The following is a 20,522-nucleotide window of genomic DNA, read 5'->3' on the forward strand; positions in this document are numbered from 1 at the left end:
TCACCCCCTTTTTATCTTTAAAGATTTTATTGATTTATTCATAAGACACACACACACACAGAGGCAAAGACCCAGGCAGAGGGAGGAGCAGACCCCACGCAGGGAGCCCGACGTGGGACTCGATCTCAGGACTCCAGGATCACGCCCTGGCCTGCAGGCTGGCGCCAAACCACTGAGCCACCCGGGGATCCCCTTCACTCACCCTTTTGTTGCATATTTAGTTTCTTCCTGATTTTTGGCCATTACAAATAACTATATAAACATCCATGAGTACACAGCATTGTGCACATGTCTGAGAAAATTTTGCCATTCTTTTTTTTATTTTTTTTTATTTTTTTATTTTTAAAATTTTGCCATTCGGATGGCAAAGGTATTCCATTTTGACTTTTTATATTTGTTTGTTTGTTTATTTGTTTATTTATTTATTTATTTAAAATATTTGATTTATTTATTCATGAGAGACACAGAGAGAGAGGCAGGGACCCAGGCAGAGGGAGAAGCAGGCCCCACGCAGGGAGCCAGATGCGGAACTCGATCCCGGGTCTCCAGGATCACACCCTGGGCTGACGGTGGTGCTAAACTGCTGGACCACCGGGGCTGCCTCCATTTTTACTTTTTTTAAAGAATTGTATTTATTTATATATTTTAGACAGAGAGAGAGAGCACAAGCAGGAGGCGGGGCAGAGGGAGAAGGAGAAGCAGACTCCCTGCTGAGCAGGGACCCTGATGTGGGGCTCAGTCTCACTACCGTGAGATCATGACCTGAGCCACCCAGGAGCCCCAAGGTATCATATTTTCATTTATCTATCTGTCTATCATCTATCTGTCTATCATCTATCTATCTTTCTTTTTTTTTTTTTAAATATTTTTTTTTAATTTTTATTTATTTATGATAGTCACACAGATTGAGAGAGAGAGAGAGGCAGAGACACAGGCAGAGGGAGAAGCAGGCTCCATGCACCGGGAGCCCGACGTGGGATTCGATCCCGGGTCTCCAGGATCGCGCCCTGGGCCAAAGGCAGGCGCCAAACCGCTGCGCCACCCAGGGATCCCCATCTATCTATCTTTCATTCATTCATGACAGACACACAGAGAGAGGCAAAGACACAGGCAGAGGGAGAAGCAGGCTCCCTGCAGGGATTGTGGGATCACGACCTGAGCTGAAGGCAGATGCTCAACCCCTGAGCCACTCGGGCGCCCCAGGTGTCACATTTTTAATCCGTGTGCCCGGGTATATGGTTTGGTGCTAGCTGCGTCCTCTGCAAAATCCTTATTCCTATGTTTTGCTGATTCGCCTTATTGCTCACTTATGTTTATTGTAGTGTCTCATAGGGGCTCTTAATGTCTTTTGATCATAAATTTGTAGCTCACCGCACACCCGTGATCTCCCATCCGAGTGCTGACCGGGCCTGAGCCTGCTTAGCCTGTGGGTCAGACGAGATCGGGCGCGTGCGGGGTGGTGTGGCCCCAGACCAGTCGGTGTCTCACCTCGAGCCGTCTTTCACCACGTGGGTAGTCCTGACGTTTTTGTAAGCAGATCAGTAGCTTTGTTCATATATGGTTTCCGTGGGGTTGTTCAGCGCCTCACGGTTATACGCCTGTAATCATTAAGCAGAGAAGATGAACAGAAAATATAGATTTTTTATGATCTTGGAGTGAGAAAGGCCTCCAGCTTGCACGGGGCCGGCGGCACCAGGGACCCGCACGGCGGGCGTGTCGGCGAGCTGGGGCTGGGGTCCCCGTCGCTGAGGGTGGGCGGCCGAGTGCACGTGGATCAAAGGCAGTGTCCCCCCCACTCCACCGTGAGCCCCTGGGCGGGCTGGAGTGGGTGACATCGAGGTCAGGGGTCTTCGTGGCCGGGGAGCCCCCCTCGCGTGTGCCACGCTGCCGTGGCCCCTTTGTGTGACTTACTGAGGCCTGTGTCCGCGGCACTTGCGAAGCCTGTCGCTCCCTGGACACTGGCTTGTCCTCTGCTGACGGCGCTTATGCTGTGTCCTTGCGTGTAGGATGGTGGCCTGGCCGGCCGCGGACGCGAGCCCCCGCTGTCGCTCAGGACGAGGCGGCGGGGCCGTGCCGCCCGGGTCCCCCAACGGGCTGCTCTGGGGTCCCCTCCCAGGCCTCCTTGTCCGGGGCTCTTTCGGTTCATCACCACCAGCTCCTATTTCACAAGAAGCAAGTCTGTTACACTGTGGCTTTTCGGTGTGATGAGAAATCAGTGGTTTGGGGTCTTTGGCCGTGAGAACCATGTAATTAGAAATTAAACTGAAGTTCAAGTGGCCGTGTAACCGCACCCCGGCGTTCACCCCGCACGAGAGCTCTCGCATGCCTTGCCAGAGCCTTCGACCCTAACGTGCTCTGCTGCACGCTGTGAAGGGACAGAGAGAGGGACGTGTTGCGAGAAAATCACTTCTAACACACATGCTTGACTCAAGTTTTTATGTGAGAGTCTGTGAAACCGGAAAGAACAGGTGACTTTCACGCCGTTTCAAGTATTTAGGCCCAGAAAAAGCTATAAACTGCTTCAATCACCCCGACACCAAGTTAGGTGAGGAGGTTCCGGTATAAAATCCCACATAAGGGCGGCCCGGGTGCTTTAGCGCCGCCTTCAGCCCTGGGCCTGGTCCTGGAGACCCGGGATCGAGTCCCGCGTCGGGCTCCCTGCGTGGGGCCTGCTTCTCCCTCGGCCTGTGTCTCTGCCTCTCCCTCTGTGTCTTTTGTGAATAAATAAATAAAATATTAAAAAAGTGGTCTGGAATAGAATGATCAGTCTAAAAGGTAGGCTTTTCCTAACTTAAAGCGGATCAGAATTCGCATGTTCCCTTCTGGGAAACTCATCGAAAAGAATGAGGAGGGAAATGGGAAATGGTTCCCCAAAATGGGAAAGGAAAGTCCAGCCAGCTCATGGAAAGACCCTAGGTCACTTAGGTGTCCCGTCACCCCGCTCAGAGGGCACAGTTTCGCCAAAACAGGAAAGTGATTCCTGCGGGATCGCGGTGAACAGTCCTCACCTTGGTCCATTCCGGACTCTCGGAAGTCACGGCGCAGCGGGCCACTGGTGGGAAGGTGGCGGGTTTCGGGCGACAGGAGACCCGCGGAGAAGGGGTCCCGATGGCCTGCCTGCACGGAGGGCCCACCCGGGCCGCGTGGTGTCGCCGGGTCTCAGTGCGTGTGGTCCCGGCCAGATCTCCTCACTTCCCTCCACACCCATTTGTGAACCGTGACTGGCACGCGGGTCCCTGGACAGAGGAAGGGCATTGGGGTCGGCGGGGGGTGGCTGAGCTGTCCCCCGTGACGGGTCCTTCCTTGCAGCTCGTGTGTGCAGGCCCCGAGCCCGGCAAGGAGTGGGCCGGGTTCCTTGGGCCCGGGGTGGGTGTGCGCTGGCGCGGACGCAGCCCTTGAACAGGTGCCCTGCGGTCCCTGGGGCCCAGGAGCTTCTGTGGGGTCACAGGCAGCGGTGGGGAGCGGGAGCGGAGCTGCCCCGCCACCCCCGCCCCTCACCTGCACCCCTGGCTCACACGCAGCGCGGCCCCGCGCCGACGTCTCTGGTTTTGGGGACCCCGCCGCCACCCCGTTCGGGCATCAGGGTGTGTGGCAGCAGCATCCCGTCCTCGGGTCACACCCGCAGGCAGCTGCTGGTGTCGTCAGGGGACAGTCCTTGGCCAAGTTTCCTGGACTGTCCCAAGTTCCTGTTTTATTTTTTTTAAAGATTGTATTTATTCATGAGAGACACAGAGAGAGAGAGAGAGGCAGAGACCCAGGCAGAGGGAGAAGCAGACTCCACGCAGGGAGCCCGATGTGGGACTCGATCCCGGGACTCAGGGATCATGCCTTGGGCTGAAGGCAGACGCTTAACCGCTGAGCCACCCGGGCTGCCCCCAAGTTCCTGTTTTAAATGGGCCTCTTCAGTCCGGGGGAATGATCTGGACGCTGTGCAGTGGGCCGGCGCTCCCTCAGGTGTTCAGCAAGGTGTCCCGAGCGTCCTCTGGGCCTCGGGCACCTGTCGGGCCCGTTAGGAAGGTTCTGGGCATCAGGCCTCGGAGCTCTTCTAGCTCACGGCACAGAACCCCAACTTTCCCAGGTGCTTCCCAAGTTCCCGTATTTGAGGCAAACAAGAGGATCTCTGGCTACACTGAGTTCATTTTTATTTATTTATTTTTTTATTTTTTATTTATTTATTTATTTATTTTTTTATTTATGATAGTCACAGAGAGAGAGAGAGAGAGGCAGAGACATAGGCAGAGGGAGAAGCAGGCTCCATGCACCGGGAGCCCGACGTGGGATTCGATCCCGGGTCTCCAGGATCGCGCCCTGGGCCAAAGGCAGGCGCCAAACCGCTGCGCCACCCAGGGATCCCTATTTATTTATTCATGAGAGGCACAGAGAGAGAGGCAGAGACACAGGCAGAGGGAGAAGCAGGCTCCATGCAGGGAGCCCAACGTGGGACTCGATCCCAGGACCCCGGGGTCACTCCTTGGGCCAAAGGAAGATGCTCAACCACTGAGCCCCCAGGCGGCCGGCGATCTTGTCATGTTTTATTGTAGTAGAACACACAGGATATAATATGGGCTATTTTAACCCCTTGTAATCATGAAGTTCAGTGGCATTCCAGACATTCCTGGGGCGCTGGGGGGCTCCGCCGATTAAGTGTGGGACTCCTGATTTCCGCTCAAGGTTGTGAGATCGAGCCCCGAGTTGGGCTCCGTGCTCGGCAGAGAGTCTGCTTGAAGATTCTCTCTCTCCCTCTCCCTCTGCCCCTTCCCCTGCTCATGCCCTCTCCTCGCTCTCTCGCTCTCTCTCAAATAAATTAATGAATCTTAAAAATATATATACAGACATTCAGGATGCGTGTAACCACCACCCTGTGTGTCCCCGGCACTTTGGGACAAGCGTGGCTTTTAAAAGCCGACTCTCGGACGCTCATGCCCATCAACCAGCTCCGTCGCCAAGCGTTATGGGCCCCGAACCTTCCTTCAGGCTCCGTCCCCTCCTTTGTGTTTCGGCTCCGCCTCAGACTCTTCCTCTATCCCAGAACCTCCTAGTTTCAAGCAACTGTTTATTCCTGAGCTGGTTTTGGCCCGTTCTTCCAACGGGCCGTTTCGCATCCTGAGCCCGTTACCTGATGCATTGGCGACCCTCCCAGCTTCACAGCACCTGCAAAGTTGATTAGCTGGTCTTCATGACCTCCCAGAGCCTGCCATGTAAGAAGTGATGCAAAACTGGCCGGGACACTCGGTGGCACTTGGCCCGACGATACACGAGGAAGGTCAAGTCCATGTCATGTAGCGTGCCACACTTATCTCTGCCGAACATTCCTCCTCAGGATTCCTCCTTCCAAGGCCCGCCACGCTGCAGAGATACGGGCCTTTTCTGCCTCTGTTGACAAGCATGGCAGTTGATCCTGTGGGCCAGGCCATCTCCAGGACAATCGCAGGAAGTTATTCCATGCCTGGGACAAGTCCTAGCTCTATCTGGCAGTGAACAGAAGGTTACAGGCCATCAGGCTGAGGGGTCACCAGCAATCCCAGGCCTGCTGGCACTGAGCCAGGCCAACGAGGAGCCGTGTAACGCGCTCCTGGAAATTCCCGACCTGCTGCCCTTGGGTCCCATGGCTTTTGCGGTCCCCCCTTGGCAAGGAAGTAGAAGGCGGAGAGAAAGTAGAACATTATCCAGAATTCTGTTACTTTGATGATTTTCACCTTTTGCAACCCATAAACACACCCCAAACTTCCTGAGCATTTTCGCGGTGAAACCACTGGGAAGAGAATGGGAGCTCCCAGTAGTTACCAAGCGCTCCCCTCCACCTCACGTTCTGGGAGCACATCCAAGATTCCCGGGGGCCCCACCGACGGCCAAAGGCCGCGGTGATTGACTGGTTGGGCCTTCTGAGCGCTCACTAGCACTTACTAAGTACCCAGCACGGAAAGCCCGACGGGGGAGCCAGTCCATAGAGGACCAGTGGTGAGGACGGGTGGCGGCGAATGAGAAGCCAGCAACTGAGCCAAGGCCAAGCCTTATTTCTCTTTGCTTTTTCGCCTCCGTGTCCTCTGGCCTCTAGAGAGGAATGTATGTAAGGGGACAGAAACATTCCACATGGGAAGACACGGCCAACTCCGGGGAACGGGCTCTGGGACTGGTGTGGGCTCAAGCAGTCTTTGCCGAATGGGTCTAACGAAGTGCCTTTGAGGGTACGGCTCTGTCAGCAGACCCCGCACCCCCCCAGGAGACTGCAGCGGTGGCAGGAGCAGCCAGCCTGAGGTCCCGCCTGGCGACACTTCCAGCTCTCTTCCGGGGTCCCCAGCCAACTCCCACTGTTTTCTCTCTTCTTTAATTTCCACTCATTTTTTATTGCATCCCTTAATGTAAAGAATGTTCTGGAACACCGACAGGGGAGCCATGAAACTTGGATTAGTGAACGAGACTCTCAGTGTCTCTGAGGAGCAGCTTCCTTTTCTGGGACACCAGCTGCCTTGCCCGCTTCCCAGGATACTGCGTCTAAGCCCATCGACGTGTCGGGGAGAGCAAGGCCGCCCGCGCAGAGGACTCTGAGCACCTGCTCACGCGTCACACGGGCTGGTGCGACAGACCCCCCACTCCGCTCGGAGCGCCCGTGCCTCACGGCCCGCAGGCTGTGGCTGGGCCCGTCCTGCCCCGTGTGGCCGCAGCCGCCTCTCTGGGTTTGGCCTGTGTCCCTGCAGGCCCTCCCCAGCCCCCGTCCCCGGCACTGGCGAGGCCTTGCAGGCGACACATCCCGTCACGGCTCCCGGGCCACGACAGCACTGCGAACCATCTAGAAGCACGGCCTGCGTCCTCTTCCTCGCGCCGGCACGCACCCTAAGCGTGTCTTCACCGGAGCCTCGAGTCCTTGTGCCGCAGATGTGAGTGGTGACGCCCTCGGGTGGAAACCGAGCGTCTGATTGTGCCAGTCGCCTGCCCCCCGTCTTCCAGGTTTCCTTTCCTTTTTTTTTTTTTTTAAGATTTTATTTATTTATTCATGATAGACACACACACACACACACACACACACACAGAGTCACAGGCAGAGGGAGAAGCAGGCTCCATGCAGGGAGCCCGATGCGGGACTCGATCCTGGGACCCCAGGATCACACCCTGGGCCGAAGGCAGGCGCCAAACCGCTGAGCCCCCCAGGCATCCCCGAAAGTTTTTTTTTAAAGATTTTATTTGTTTATTTATGAGAGACACACAGAGAGGCAGAGACCCAGGCAGAGGGAGAAGCAGGGTCCACGCAGGGAGCCCGACTCGGGACTCGATCCCGGGACCCCAGGATCACGCCCCGGGCCTAGGCGGCGCTAAACCGCCGCGCCCCCCGGGCGGCCCCAGGTTTCCTTTCCTGTGCTTTCTTGACCTCTTGCGCATTGAGGGGCTTTTCGTAAACTGCTTTTCCTGAGACCCCCGAGGCCGGCGGCCTCCTCCCCTTCCCCGGCCCCGCGCGGGGGCCCCTCCTGCTCGCCCCTGCCCTGCGCGCCAGGCGGGCCACGGCGCTGCAGGCGCCCCGGGTACCTGGGCCGGCGGTGCCCCCGCCGTCCCCGGGCATGCGGGCTGCAGCCCCCCAGGCTAGCCCCCGCCCCCCCCCGATCGGAGGCCGCGGGCGAGCAGCGGGCAGAGCAGGGCCTACGGCCGTCGGAGCGCCCGAACCCGGCTCGGCGTCCTGGGGCTCGCAGGTGCGGAGGCCGCGCGGCCCCGTCGGACAGGCCAAGGCCGGAACTGCCGGGCCCGGAGGACGGCAGCCCGCAGGGTCGGCCGGGGCGGCCCACGCAGCCACACGTGGCTCTCGGCCCCTCGGCCTGAGTCGGAAAGCCTGGCTCCGGAGCAGGTTGCTGACCCGTCCTGTGCGTGTGCGGAGGAAATGATTTCATGGCTTTGGGATTTCACCACTGCAGAGGGGGCAGGGGGCCAATTCCGCTGAAACAAAGGGACAGTAATCACTGCGGCCAGAAGAGCAGTTTAACCCCGAGGTGTCTCTTTACAGCCTCGGGGACTTTCAGGGTGTTTCTCAGCTCGTTTCAGGGTCTTTCGACGGTGGACCCGATCCAGACGGGTCACTTCACTTCTGTCGGAGCGAGTTCTGGAGCCCGAGAAGGGCAAGGCGCTGTAGCCCAGCCAGGTGGATCCCCCCGCGGGAGGCCCAGAGTGCGCGGAGGAAGTGCTCCAGCTCCTCGGGCCCATCCTCTGTAAACCTCAGCCCTGATTGCCTTAGTGCCCCACAGACGCTCACGTTACGTACGCTCCACGGATCACGCTCACGCCCCAGTTTATTTTTTTAAAGACTTTATCTATTTATTCATAGAGAGAGAGAGAGAGAGAGAGAGGGACAGGCCGAGGGAGAAGCAGGCCCCACGCAGGCAGCCCGATGCGGGACTCGATCCCTGGTCTCCAGGATCACACCCCAGGCTGCAGGCGGCGCTAAACCGCTGCTCCACGGGGGCTGCCCTCGCACCCCAGTTTAATCCCGAACAACGTGCTGTGGTGTCCAGACAGAGCATTCACGGAGTTAGATAAAAAGTCTGGTACCGGGGCGCCTGGGTGACTCAGTCATTGAAGCGTCTGCCTTGGGCTCAGGTCGTGGCCTCAGGGTCCTGGGATCGAGCCCCACGTTGGGCTCCCTGCTCAGTGGGGAGTCTGCTTCTCCTTCTGCCCCTCTTCCCTGCTCATGTTCTCTCTTGCTCTCTCTCTGTCCAATAAATAAATAAAATCTTTACAAAAAGCTACAAAGATTAAAAAAGTCCAGTACTACGCCTTGCCTGACTGCCTACGGTCCAGCTTTGACACCGTGTCTCCCTGGTTCACCACCATATCCCCAGTTATTGGCACATAAATATATGAGGAGGAAATCCTGCTGATTAGGTTTGTTATGAACCCACAAAACCACTCCTATTTCTCGAGAGTAATATTTTATTTAATTTATTTAAAAATGTTTTTTATTGGAGTTCGATTTGCCAACATATAGCATAACAGCCAGTGCTCATCCCATCAAGCGCCCCCCTCAGTGCATGTCACCCAGTCACCCCCACCCCCCGCCCTCCTCCCCTTCCACCACCCCTAGTTCGTTCCCCAGAGTTAGGTGTGAGAGTAGTATTTTATTTTATTTTATTTCTTTTATTTATTCATGAGAGACACAGAGAGAGAGAGAGAGAGAGAGACAGGCAGAGACACAGGAGGAGGGAGAAGCAGGCTCCATGCAGGGAGCCCGATGCGGGACTTGATCCTGGGACTCCAGGATCGTGCCCTGGCCCAAAGGCTGGCGCCAAACCGCTGAGCCACCCGGGGATCCCCAAGAGTAGTATTTTAAACCTAGGTCTGTGATGCCTTGAAATTGTGCGAGGTTCATTCATTCAAGTATTTACTGAGCAACTGTTCTGCACCAGGCACTGCTCAGCCACTGCTCAGCTCAGAGCAAAGCAGGGATCCAGGCAGACAGGCCCCTGCTGCCCACAGCGGGGGATGCAGGTAGGGGGCAGGGAACAGACCTCAACCAAACAAGAAAAGGACCAGGTGTGGAGAGAAGTAAAATAGGATGCTGTGCTGGTCCACGATGGTGGCTGCCACTTGAATTAGGCTGATCAGAGAAGGTCTCTAACGCGATGACAAGTTGAAGTCTCAGTGACAGGAACATCACAAAGAGCAGCGTGAAAGAGAAGAGTGTGAGTGAGAGAAAGTGGGAGACATGGGCAGGGCCAGGGCATATGGGACTTCCTCAGCCACGTTAGACTCGGCATTTTACTATCAAGGCATTAGGAGACCTTCAGAAGGGGCTCATCGATGGAACAGTATGATCCGATTTGGGGTTTTAAAAGGTCATCGAGGGCAGCCCAGGTGGCTCAGCGGTTCAGCGCCTGCCTTCGGCCCAGGGCGTGATCCTGGGGACCCGGGATTGAGTCCCACGTCGGGCTCCCTGCGTGGAGCCTGCTTCTCCCTCTGCCTGTGTCTCTGCCTCTCTCTCTCTCTGTGTCTCTCATGAATAAATAAATAAAATCTAAAAAAAAAGGTCATTGACTTCTCTGTTGAGAACGGATTTATTGGGGTGTCAAAGAGTGGCTGTAGGGGATGCATGGAGAGAAGCAGGTTGATTTCGAATGTTTTCAAGAGTTCAAAGCACTTGCTAATGCTTTGCATGTTGAAAGTGGGAGCAAGGAGCACTCCAAGGTCTGGATTTAGAGAATGGTTGGAGGGCGGTAGCATTTCCTGAGATAGTGGAAGGCTGGAAGAGGGATAGGTGTGAGGGGCATGAAATCGGGGGCTAGTTTGGGGCCTGTTAAGTCGAAGAGAGAGCTATTTAAGTGGAGATGTCAGATTGTTGGTTACATGGGTCTGAAGGTCCTGGGGAAAAATCCGGGTTGGAAATACAATTGTGCACTTCATCATCAAATACGCGGTAGGTAGTGTTAGGTCGATAAGGAAAGGCAGTCCAGAGCGGGGGCTGGGGGGTGGGGGAGAGAGGGAGGGACGGAGAGAGGACGCACACAGGGGCGAGTGTGCACCCGGGCACATGCGTGTTTCTGATGAGAGAGGGTCCGTGCGTTTCATCAGGTCTCTAAAGGGTTCATGACCCATAAAAGGCTAGGAGTCCTCTGCCGAAATGGTGCCCCTAGAGACTGTGGCTCGAGGTAGATGCACTCGACTTGTTTTCAGGATGCTCCGAGGTGTGAGCAGATAGTTTAGAGACGGCGCATGGATCGCCCTTTGATTCCTACCTGGCCTGAGGTCCAGATCCCGTCGTGGTATCCAGAATGCTCTTCCCCTTCAGGTGGATCTTGTCTATACTACATCTACTCACTTCTTCCTTTCTTCTCTCTGGCCACTTGCCTGCAGAAAGGGGGGCTGCCTTTATGCATCCCAGTTTGCAGAGACTCCTTACAGATGCCCGGTGAACGAGGCTCTCTGCAGGTGAGGCCCAGGACGGTGCCTCGGTAGCAGCTCCCTGGGTGTTTCTTTTTCTCCCCCCGCCCCGGGTGTTTCTGTTCATTTCCCTCCCAGCTACTTCTTTCTGTGCTTCGGGTTCACTGGTCACCTCTTCCGTGTCTAATGTGCTGTTACGGCGCATCCACTGGATGCTTCATTTCACATCATTGTGTTTTTTTTTTTTTAAGATTTTTTATTTATTCATGAGAGACACAGAGACAGAGGCAGAGACAGGCAGAGGGAGGAGAAGGCTCCATGCAGGGAGCCCGACGTGGGACTCGATCCCAGGACTCCGGGGTCACGCCCTGAGCCGAAGGCAGATGCTCAACCACTGAACCACCCAAGCGTCCCTCATTGTGTGTTTTATTAATTTTTTTTAATTTTTATTTATTTAATTTTTAATTAATTTTTATTTATTTTTATTTTTTAATTTTTATTTATTTTTTATTTTATTTTATTTTATTTTATTTTATTTTATTTTATTTTATTTTATTTTTGTGTTTTTTAAAAGAATGTATTTATTTATTCATGAGAGACACACAGAGAGAGGCAGAGACACAGGCAGAGGGAGAAGCAGGCCTCATGCAGGGAGCCCGATCTAGGACTCGATCCCAGGACCCCAGGATCACGCCCTGGGCCGAGGGAAGGCGCTTAACCGCTGAGCAGGGAGCCCAGTGCAGGCTCATCCCAGGACCCTGAGATCACAGCCTGAGCCCAAATCAAGAGTCGGCGCCCAACCGACTGAGCCACCCGGGTGCCCCCCTCCCTGCCCCACCAAGGCTTCTTTTGAAGGTCTCTTAGGGCAGGTCTGGAGTGGCTACACTGGCAGGGCTGGTTTGGCCTATTTCTAACCCTAAGCTGTGGCCTCTCTAGGGTGTTCTCTGAGTGTTTCGGGCCTGCCCACTGTAGCAGGCCAGCGCCGAGACGCATCCCAGCCCCGCGCCAGCCGCAGCGGTCATCCCTGGATGCGCCTGCACTTTCACCCCGCGCGTGTGCTCGGTCGTGTGCCGCTCAAGTCCTTATGGGGGAATGCCTGACATAGATCTCTGGGCCTCTTCCCTTACCTGACCCCCTCCCGTCCGGTACCTTTCCCTGCAGGTGTCAGCCACCTCGACCCTCCCGAATTCCGAGCTCTGTCTTCTCAGCTCTGCGAGGCAGCTGCGCTGCGCTTGGGCCCCTCCCTGTACCGTGGCCTGGGAATGTGCGTGCTCGTCGGGCTCACCTCTTGTTTCTCTACTCACACAGGCCACAGCCCTGCGCTGACTGTCACCCAGTGTCTAAAAGCTGTCGATGCGGATACTTAGTGTAGTTTTCTGGTTGGTCTTATGGGCGGGAGATACATCCAGTGCCGGGCGCACCAGTGTGGCTGGAAGGGGAAGGTTCTCGCAGGCGGTTCAAGCACATCATAAGGGCCGAGGAATGTATTCATTTGCCGGAGCTGCTGTAACAAAGTGCCACCACCTGGGTGGCTCAGGCCACAGAAATTTATTGTCTCCCGATTTCGGAAGCTAGAAGTCTGAGATCCAGATGTGGGCAGCGTCGATGGCTCTGTCCCAGGCCGCTCTCCCTGGCTTGTTGATAGCCGTCTCCTCCCTCTGCATGTTCGCGACATGTTCCCTCTATGGTGTCATAAGGACACCAGCCCTGTTGGGTTACGTCCCACTCTAATGGCCTCGTTTATCTTGGTAGAGACTCTGTCTCCGAATACAGCCCCACTGTGAGGTGCTGCGGGTTAGGACGTCAGCGCACATCTCTGCAGGGCCTTGCAGGGCCGGGGACCCACCATTCAGCCCTTCAGAGCGAAGTTCAGACTCCAGTCTCGGCCCCCTTCCCTGATCCCATTGCACAGCCCCCAGGTCAGCCCCGCTGGCCCTTGTGCTTCCATGGAACCTGCTGGATCACTGTCATGACACGACCTAAGAGGCGTCCGTAAGTCATGAAGGCAGCAGGCTGGGTTGGCTTCAGAGGAGGACAACATAGCTTCCGGCCTTGGAAGGACGGGAGTCCGTGATTCCGCCGCCAAGTCCATAAAAGCGAACAGACCTGCGATCCAGACCCCGCTTCCTGCAGGAGCTCGGTTTTAGCCTCCGTCAGGTTCGAGGACTGAGCACACGCCCTTTTCCACAGGCTTACAGGACGCTGCAGGCTTCTGCTGTGGGAGGTGACACCGGTGGGGTGGCAGTGAGTCAGCTCGGTGGCTGCGGCAGGAAAGGCTGATGGGGAACAGATCTTTGCTTATCAGAGCTGGACAAGGCAGCAGAGCCCTTAGTGCCCGGCGGCGGGGGGCTTCCAGAAGGGGGAAGCGGTTTCCCCAGGGCAAGCGGTACCCCGTGCCCTGGTGACAACCAGCCCCATCATCATTTTATAAGTCACTTTCTTTTCTGGTTTTAGAAGTTACTTGCAAATTGATAACGTCTTGCCACCAGCCGCGGCTGCGCCACACGGGAGGCAGGCCCAGGTGTATCCCCTCCGTGTGCAGATGCCGGGGCGTGCAGCGCTCGAGGGGGCTGCTCAGGGGCCCCCAGGGAGCCGGGGAGAAGCCGAGTGCAATGCAGGTCCTGCTTTCAATCCAGCCCCCCTTTCTCGTGCTCTGTTTCTCTGAGTCATAACTGTGGCTGATTGTTTGCATAGTGGTTTTGCTTTCTAGATCCTGTTGGGGCAGGACACGCTCGCGCTCGTGGTCCGTCCTCAACTGCTGACCCCCCCTTCCCATCTCGGCTCCCCGAGCTGCTCGCCACCTGCCCAGCAGAGGAGGGCCGGGGGGAGACAAGGGGGAGCTCGGTGCAGCCGTGCGAGGCGCAGCCCTGGCCTGGTGACATGGGAGCAGCTCCCAGGGGGGCCGAGACAGCCGCCCTCGGGCCCGCACATCCTCTGAGCTTACGGGTCCCCTGACGCAGAGCGCCCTGCTTCCTTCTGTGCCCACTGCCCGGCACGTGGTGGGCGCTTCACGACCGTTTATGGGGGGATCCGGGAACATGCCCTCTGCAGAGGAATCGGCTTACAATCTTTTTTTTTTTTTAAAGACTTTATTTATTTATTCATGAGAGACACAGAGAGAGAAGCAGAGACCCAGGCAGAGGGAGAAGAAGGCCCCATGCAGGGAGCCCGATGCGGGACTCGATCCCGGGACTCTGGGATCACGCCCTGAGCCAAAGGCAGACGCTCAACCACTGAGCCACCCAGGCGTCCCTACAATCCTTTCTATCATAGAAAAGCCCCACAGGGCAGCCCGGGGAACTCAGCAGTTTAGCGCCGCCTTCAGCCCAGGGCCTGACCCTGGAGACCCGGAATCGAGTCCCATGTTGGGCTCCCTGCATGGGGCCTGCTTCTTCCTCTGCCTGGGTCTCTGCCCCTCTCGGTCTCTCTCTCTGTCTCATGAAATAAAGTCTTAAAAAAAACAAAAGCCCCACAAACATAGCAAACCACATAAAACAAATGTATGGCCTAATTATTACTAGGTGAGCCCCCCTCTGACCACAGCCAGTTGGAAAATACCTCTGCCACCCGGTGCCTCAGTTGCCACCTCCTTCTCCCTGTGGGTAAGTCCTGCCCCGGCGTGTGTAGAAATCTCATCTTTGCATTTTTTTAGATTATTTATTTATTTATTCATGAGAGATACACACAGAGAGAGAGAGAGGGGCAGAGACCCAGGCAGAGGGAGAAGCAGGCCCCATGCAGGGAGCCCGATGTAGGACTCGATCCCGGGACTCCAGGATCATGCCCTGGGCCGAAGGCAGGCACTAAACTGCTGAGCCACCCAGGGATCCCCTTCTTTGCATTTTTTGTATTGTCTTGTCACTCAAAGGAGCATCCCCTAGGCTTTATAATTTAAAGCTTTCATCTTGGGGCGCCTGGTGGCTCAGTGGGTGAAGCATCTGCCTTCAGCTCGGGTCATGGTCCTGGGGTCCGGGGATCAAGCCCCACGTGGGGCCCCCTGCTCGGCGGGGAGTCTGCTAGTCCCGTTCCCTTTGCAGATGGTGATGTGCTCTTTCTGTTATTTATTTTCCTTTATTAGAGTATATTTATCAAAAGGTGTTTGCCTTCAGCGTCCCAGGGGCATGGCTTGTCTAGGAGAAGCAGGATAACGACCCATTCCTTCCCCCTGGCTGACCAGCTCGCACGACGGGTGAAGCGGTTGGTTCCCTCACCTCCTGTGAGGGTGAAAGATGCTTTCTTCCTGTTAGATCATGAGGGATGCGTGGATTTAAACCCAGTTGGTGGGTTTCAAGCCACTCTAGTCATGACATTTATTAAAGCTCCAATCGTGCCATCCTTGGCCAGGGAGAGGGTCTGCAGGTGGGCTCCCGGGTCCGTCTGGCGTGTGGTCAGCTCGGAGAAGTTCCTCGGGGCGCTGTTGCATTGGATCTTTTTTTTTTTTCAGTTTATTTTTAAGTAATGTCTCCACCCACCATGGAGCTCGAACTCAAGCACCCTAAGATCACCCTGGCACTCAGCCAGATGCCCCGCTCGGTTTCATTGTAAAGAGCTTCACTTTGGTGCTGGCCCAGTGCTTTCGGGGGTCTCTGTTGCCTGACTGCCACCTCCCGACGAGCTCGGAGCCTGCTTCTCTCTCTCCTACCCTCCCTGTACGTGTGCTTTCTCTAATCAATCAAGTATTATTTAAAAATAGAAAATATCAGTAAAATAGAAACATGATGGAGGGCGTGCTGGTGAGTTACGCTGCCACTGTCGAGTTACTGGGTGGCTGTCACTGTTCTGCCCTGCTGAACCTCCCCTCCTCTCCTGGTCCTTGCGGGGCGAGCCTCAGCCCATCAGTCAGCATTGTGGTGCTTGGCCTGGCCCCTGTGGTTCTTACTATGACTGCAAGATGCCCTTCAGCAGCAGCTGTCCGGAAACTTCGAAGAAAGACCTGTTTATCACTCAGGAGACCCGGAAGTGACGCAGGACACCTGGGGCCACAGTGCGAGGTGCTCGGTAGACAGTGCTCACCGGGGCCTGGGGTTCTGCTCTTACGGGGGTCAAGGGTCAGGGTACGGGGTTTCAGGGGCTCACCCTGGGTGAGTTTGCAACACAAGGGTGGGGAGAGAAAAAGCAAGCAGCCCAAATGGTCAGCGGTGAAAATCAACCAAGATCCCTGAAACCGGGGAGCCCCAGAGGAGCCTCAGTGGGGCGAGGGGGCCTGCTGTCCGTCTGGTGCTGGGGCCAGCCCTGTGTTCTGGGGGAGAGTGTGCTTGAAGCCGATGCCTCTTTGAAATGCATGCCTCAGCGATGTGAGCTTGGGGCAGACACCGGTGCTTCGCTTGGCACCGTGACCCCAGGGCCTTTGCACTGGCCGCTGCCTCGGCCGTTGTTTGGGCTCGGCTCAGCCGTGCTGGAAGCTTCTGCAGGCCCAGGTCTGACAGACACATGTGGCAGGTCACTGGCGCACGGCTGGCTGTGCTCGGGCAGGACGCACGGCGTCAGCGGACCCCGGACCCCAGGCCCCAGGCCCGTGGGCAGTTCACTGGAGGCCCACCGTGCGCGCCGCTCGGCTTCCCCTTTCCGAGGCCGTTTCGGGAAGTGCCGCACACTTCCTCTCGGCCTTGCCCTCGGAAGGCTGGGGGTACCCTGCGCCCCGTGAGGGCTCCCCGAGGCCCGGCTGTGGGGGCACCTCCCGTCTCGGGGCCTTCCGGCGAGCACGCCAGCCCCTCTCCTCCTCCCAGGGCCCCCCTGCCAGCCCCGAGCCCCCGAGTCCCCGAGTCCCCGCCGCGAGCCCACCTGTGGCCCCAACCGCCCGTCTAGGCCCGTCTAGGCTTTTCTAGTCCCCGGCGCCCCCCGACGGACCGGCTCATCTGGGATGATCGCCCTCCCCCCTCCCCGTTCCTCGACGTGCTGGTGCCCGCCGCGCCCGAGCAGGTGGTGCGGGCCTGGGGTCTCGGGGTCCCGGGGGGCGGGAGCCGGGTCGCCCCAGACGGCGGCTCTTCCTCTTCCCCTGCCCCTGGGCCGAGCGGGGTGCTTGTAAATGTGTCAGGCGTAAATGAAGCCGGAGATACAAAAGACTTCCTGTCCCAGTGGTCACCAAGCCTCCTGGCAGAAGCCCACGCTTCCTGCTGTCACACATGCCACCGCTCAGAAGAGCAGACCGCACGGCGATAAATCTCCCCGGGCTGCCGCCTGCAGCAGGCCGACCCCCGGGCAGCGGCGCTGCCACCTCGCGAGCGCTCCGCCCAGGTGCAAGGCGCCGTGGCACTGTCGGGCACCGGGGACCTGGGGCCCTCCCCGCTCGGGGACACGCGCGGCCCTTTGCACCAGCGACGGCTCCCGGGACGGCGGGGCCCAGGGGCCGGCCAGAGCAGCCCGCCGGCCCCATGCTGCTTGTCCCAGTGGCTCTCAGTGGGGCGCCAGGGCTCCGGTCACTGTCCCTGCCCTGTGCCACCCCCAGCCTTTAGGATGCGCAGAAGACACCGGTTTCTACCTGCCCCCCCGGGGCGTCCCCATCCCGGATTGGGAGACGCTGGCATTTAGGAGGCGAAGGCCCAGGGGTCTTCCAGCTTTAAAAATAAATCCTGGGTGGCACAGACAGTTGGGCGGGCACCCAATCTCGGTTTTGGCTCAGGCCATGATCTCCGACTCATGGGATTGAGCCCCACGTCGGGCTCCATGCTAATGTGGAGTCTGCTTGAGACTCTCTCCCTCTCCATCTGTCCCTCACACCACTTGTGTTTTCTCTCTCTCTCTCGCTTTCTCTCTGTTTCAAATAAAAAAAAATCCTTTGGCCCAGAGCTCTCCCACTTTATATCCAGATATCACTAAAGAATCCCTCTCTATTTTTTAAAAAGATTTTATTTATTCATGAGAGACAGAGAGAGAGAGAGAGAGGCAGAGACCCAGGCAGAGGGAGGAGCAGGCCCCATGCAGGGAGCCCGACGTGGGACTCGATCCCGGGACCCCAGGGTCACACCCTGAGCCAAAGGCAGGTGCTGAACCACAGAGCCACCCAGGTGCCCCCCTCTCTACTTTCTTTAAATCTCACATCCAGTACCGGTTCCTTCCACCCTCACTGCAGTCCCAGTCCCTACCCACAGCTGGGCCCCGTACTTAAGTTCTCTGGACCCTACTGTTCTCACACATATAACGGACGTAAAGGAGTTACCTCTGCCATAGGATAGTTTCGGACACTAACTGGGTTATGGTAAAGCACTTGGGTGTCAACTCCAGATGACAGTCATGCTGTCAAATGTGTGTGATTTTTCTTTTCTCGTTGAGCAACTGTCGAGAAGTTGAGTAACAGCGGTAGATGGTACAGAGGTGGGCAGCCCGCCTGTGTGTTTGATTTCGATGTCTGGCCGTGGCTTTTGCGTTGAGGTGGCTGATGGTAAGGAAGCTTTCTTCTCATCCATTCCTGAGAATTTTTTCGGCCCGAGTATACATACTTTCTAGTACATACCTTTGCTGCACCGACGGTGATGGTTGCACAGCTCTGGTCCTCTGACCTGGGGGTGTGAATGCCGGAACTACACTCCCCACTCGGGACCCGTCCTTGCGATCGCGGAATAAAACAGACTTGAAGACGGTGCCCTAGTCATTAAATCCAAAGCTCGGTGGACTTTGCAGTTCATTGTTGGAACGGCTGATTTGTTTTTCTGCTGTCCCTGTCATGAAATCGGTTTGGCGGAGGCTGAGAAGCAGGAGCGGTCGGTCCAGTAACGTGTCGTTGACTTGCCTCTCTGCAGGCCTGGCGCAAGCGCTGGTTTGTCCTCCGGCGGGGCCGCATGAGCGGCAACCCCGACGTCCTGGAGTACTACAGGAACAAGCACTCGAGCAAGCCCATCCGCGTGATTGACCTCAGCGAGTGTGCCGTGTGGAAGCACGTGGGCCCTGGCTTCGTCCGCAAGGAATTTCAGAATAACTTCGTGTTCATTGTCAAGACTACGTCTCGTACATTTTATCTGGTGGCCAAGACCGAGGTAGAAATGCTGGTGTGGGTGTACAGCATCAGTCAGGTCTGCAACCTCGGCCACCTGGAGGATGGTGCAGGTGAGAGCAGGGTCGGGGGTTCCGTGCGCCAGGGGGTGGCCCGGGGCGCTGCAGGTGCACCGGAGAGCTTGCGTGGGAAAAGCAGGGCCGATGCCAGGCCCACCTCCTCAAGGGGGCTTGGACAGGCTACTGGAAGTCAGCAATTCTCCCACAAGCCACAGGTCTAGAGGTGGCTTCTTTCACCTGGGTCTACACTGCAGGCCCGAATGCCCTACACACTGAACGTTACAGGTGACTTCAGTGGCTTCGAAGCCACTCCGCAGCTTTGCCTTTATCGGCCACAGACAACCAGATGCAATAAAAGTAGGGTGTGGGTGAGCGTGTCCTATAGGGCCCTGATTTTCCCCCATCCTGTTGCTGCTGCTGGTTTCCTAGAACTATTAGTTATCAGCGTTTTTCTACGGTTCCTGGAACTCTAGTTCTTGGGCTGTCTATTGGGTTGTTCGGCACTGGATGGTAGAAAGATAGGACTTGGCCACTTCTCGTGGGCGGGGAAGATTTCTCTTATCTGCAATCAGCTTGAGGTCTGTGCAGGGCCAATTAAGCTCTGAGGTTGCTCTGGGCCACGTGTGAGCTCGCTCTCCTGCTCTCTTTGCCTCCCGTTTGCTTTCTCTCACTCTCACTCTCTCTCTTTTATCCACGTGCATGCACATGTGTTCCTGTGTGATACACCGGGCATAGCACGCCTAGCGTTACAGCTCACGTACCTTCACGGAGTTGGCCGTTGGGCCCCTGACATCGTTGCACCGGGCCCCGATCCTCAGCCTGCGACACGGGGGGTGTGATTTCCTTTAGCCCGTTGGTCTAGTAGAGGAAACCTCAGCCCTAGATTCCAGGGTCCGGGGGCTTCACCCTTAACAGCAGGCTTGTCACCTGCCCCCGAAACACACAGTGGGCGCTAGGTGGCGGCGGCGGGTCGGCCGCAGGGCCCTGGGCCGCCCCGGGGGTGCCTCCCGAGCTCCAGTCCTCTGTTCCCGAACCCGGGAAGCCTATTAAGTGCAGCTAGCCCTGCACTCCCATTACTGAGCTTCGAGAGCACTGAATTTAAAGGAAATGAAGTGATGGCTGGCTCTGCATCCTTGCCACAACACATGAGCTCGCCTGCAAGGCTGCAGTGCATCCTCCGTGGCCGGAGTCCAACGCGGCGCAAGCAAGCGGAGCGGCCCTGACCGGCTCTTCCAGGCCTGCCGCTCCCTCTTCACCCCCCTAGTCCCTCCCTTCAGCCCACCCCACGGGCGTATCCGTGTGCCGTGTTGTGCGTCTCCTCCTGCGGGAGTGTCCTGAAACGAAGACCGATATGTAACCTGTTTCCTGGTATCCGGGGAGGAACAGGAATGACTCAGGCACCAGGCAGAGAGTGGACAGGCCTGGCAGGAAGTCAGGGGAAGGCGGAAAGTGCCCCCTCTGAGCTTTATCGGTCCCCGTAGCCCCCCACCTTCGTTTTTAGGAGGATGTAAGAGCAGAGTCCTCTTCATCTGAGAAGCACACCCGAAGGCCTTTCTTGTGGCTTTTCACAGAAAGCGTTTGGTCCTGTATCCAGCAAGCACAGCCCGTGAACGCGTCGCGCATAGTGTGGCCGGGAGCTCGGGTGATCCCGGGCTGGTTCTGTGGCGTATGCACTAGTAGCA

General features: G+C 56.9%; 1 protein-coding gene across 1 annotated transcript in view; it reads left to right on the top strand.

Annotated features, from left to right (window-relative positions):
* Window positions 1-20,522, top strand: part of GAB3 (GRB2 associated binding protein 3) — an 82,189-nt gene that overhangs the window by 22,298 nt on the left and 39,369 nt on the right. Inside the window, exon 2 of the mRNA XM_077888645.1 lies at window positions 18,591-18,894. Within this exon, the coding sequence (XP_077744771.1) occupies window positions 18,591-18,894 (304 nt within the window). The remainder of the gene's footprint in view (window positions 1-18,590; window positions 18,895-20,522) is intronic.

This window comes from Canis aureus, chromosome X (genome assembly GCF_053574225.1).
Source record: "Canis aureus isolate CA01 chromosome X, VMU_Caureus_v.1.0, whole genome shotgun sequence".
NCBI classification, from domain to species: domain Eukaryota; kingdom Metazoa; phylum Chordata; class Mammalia; order Carnivora; family Canidae; genus Canis; species Canis aureus.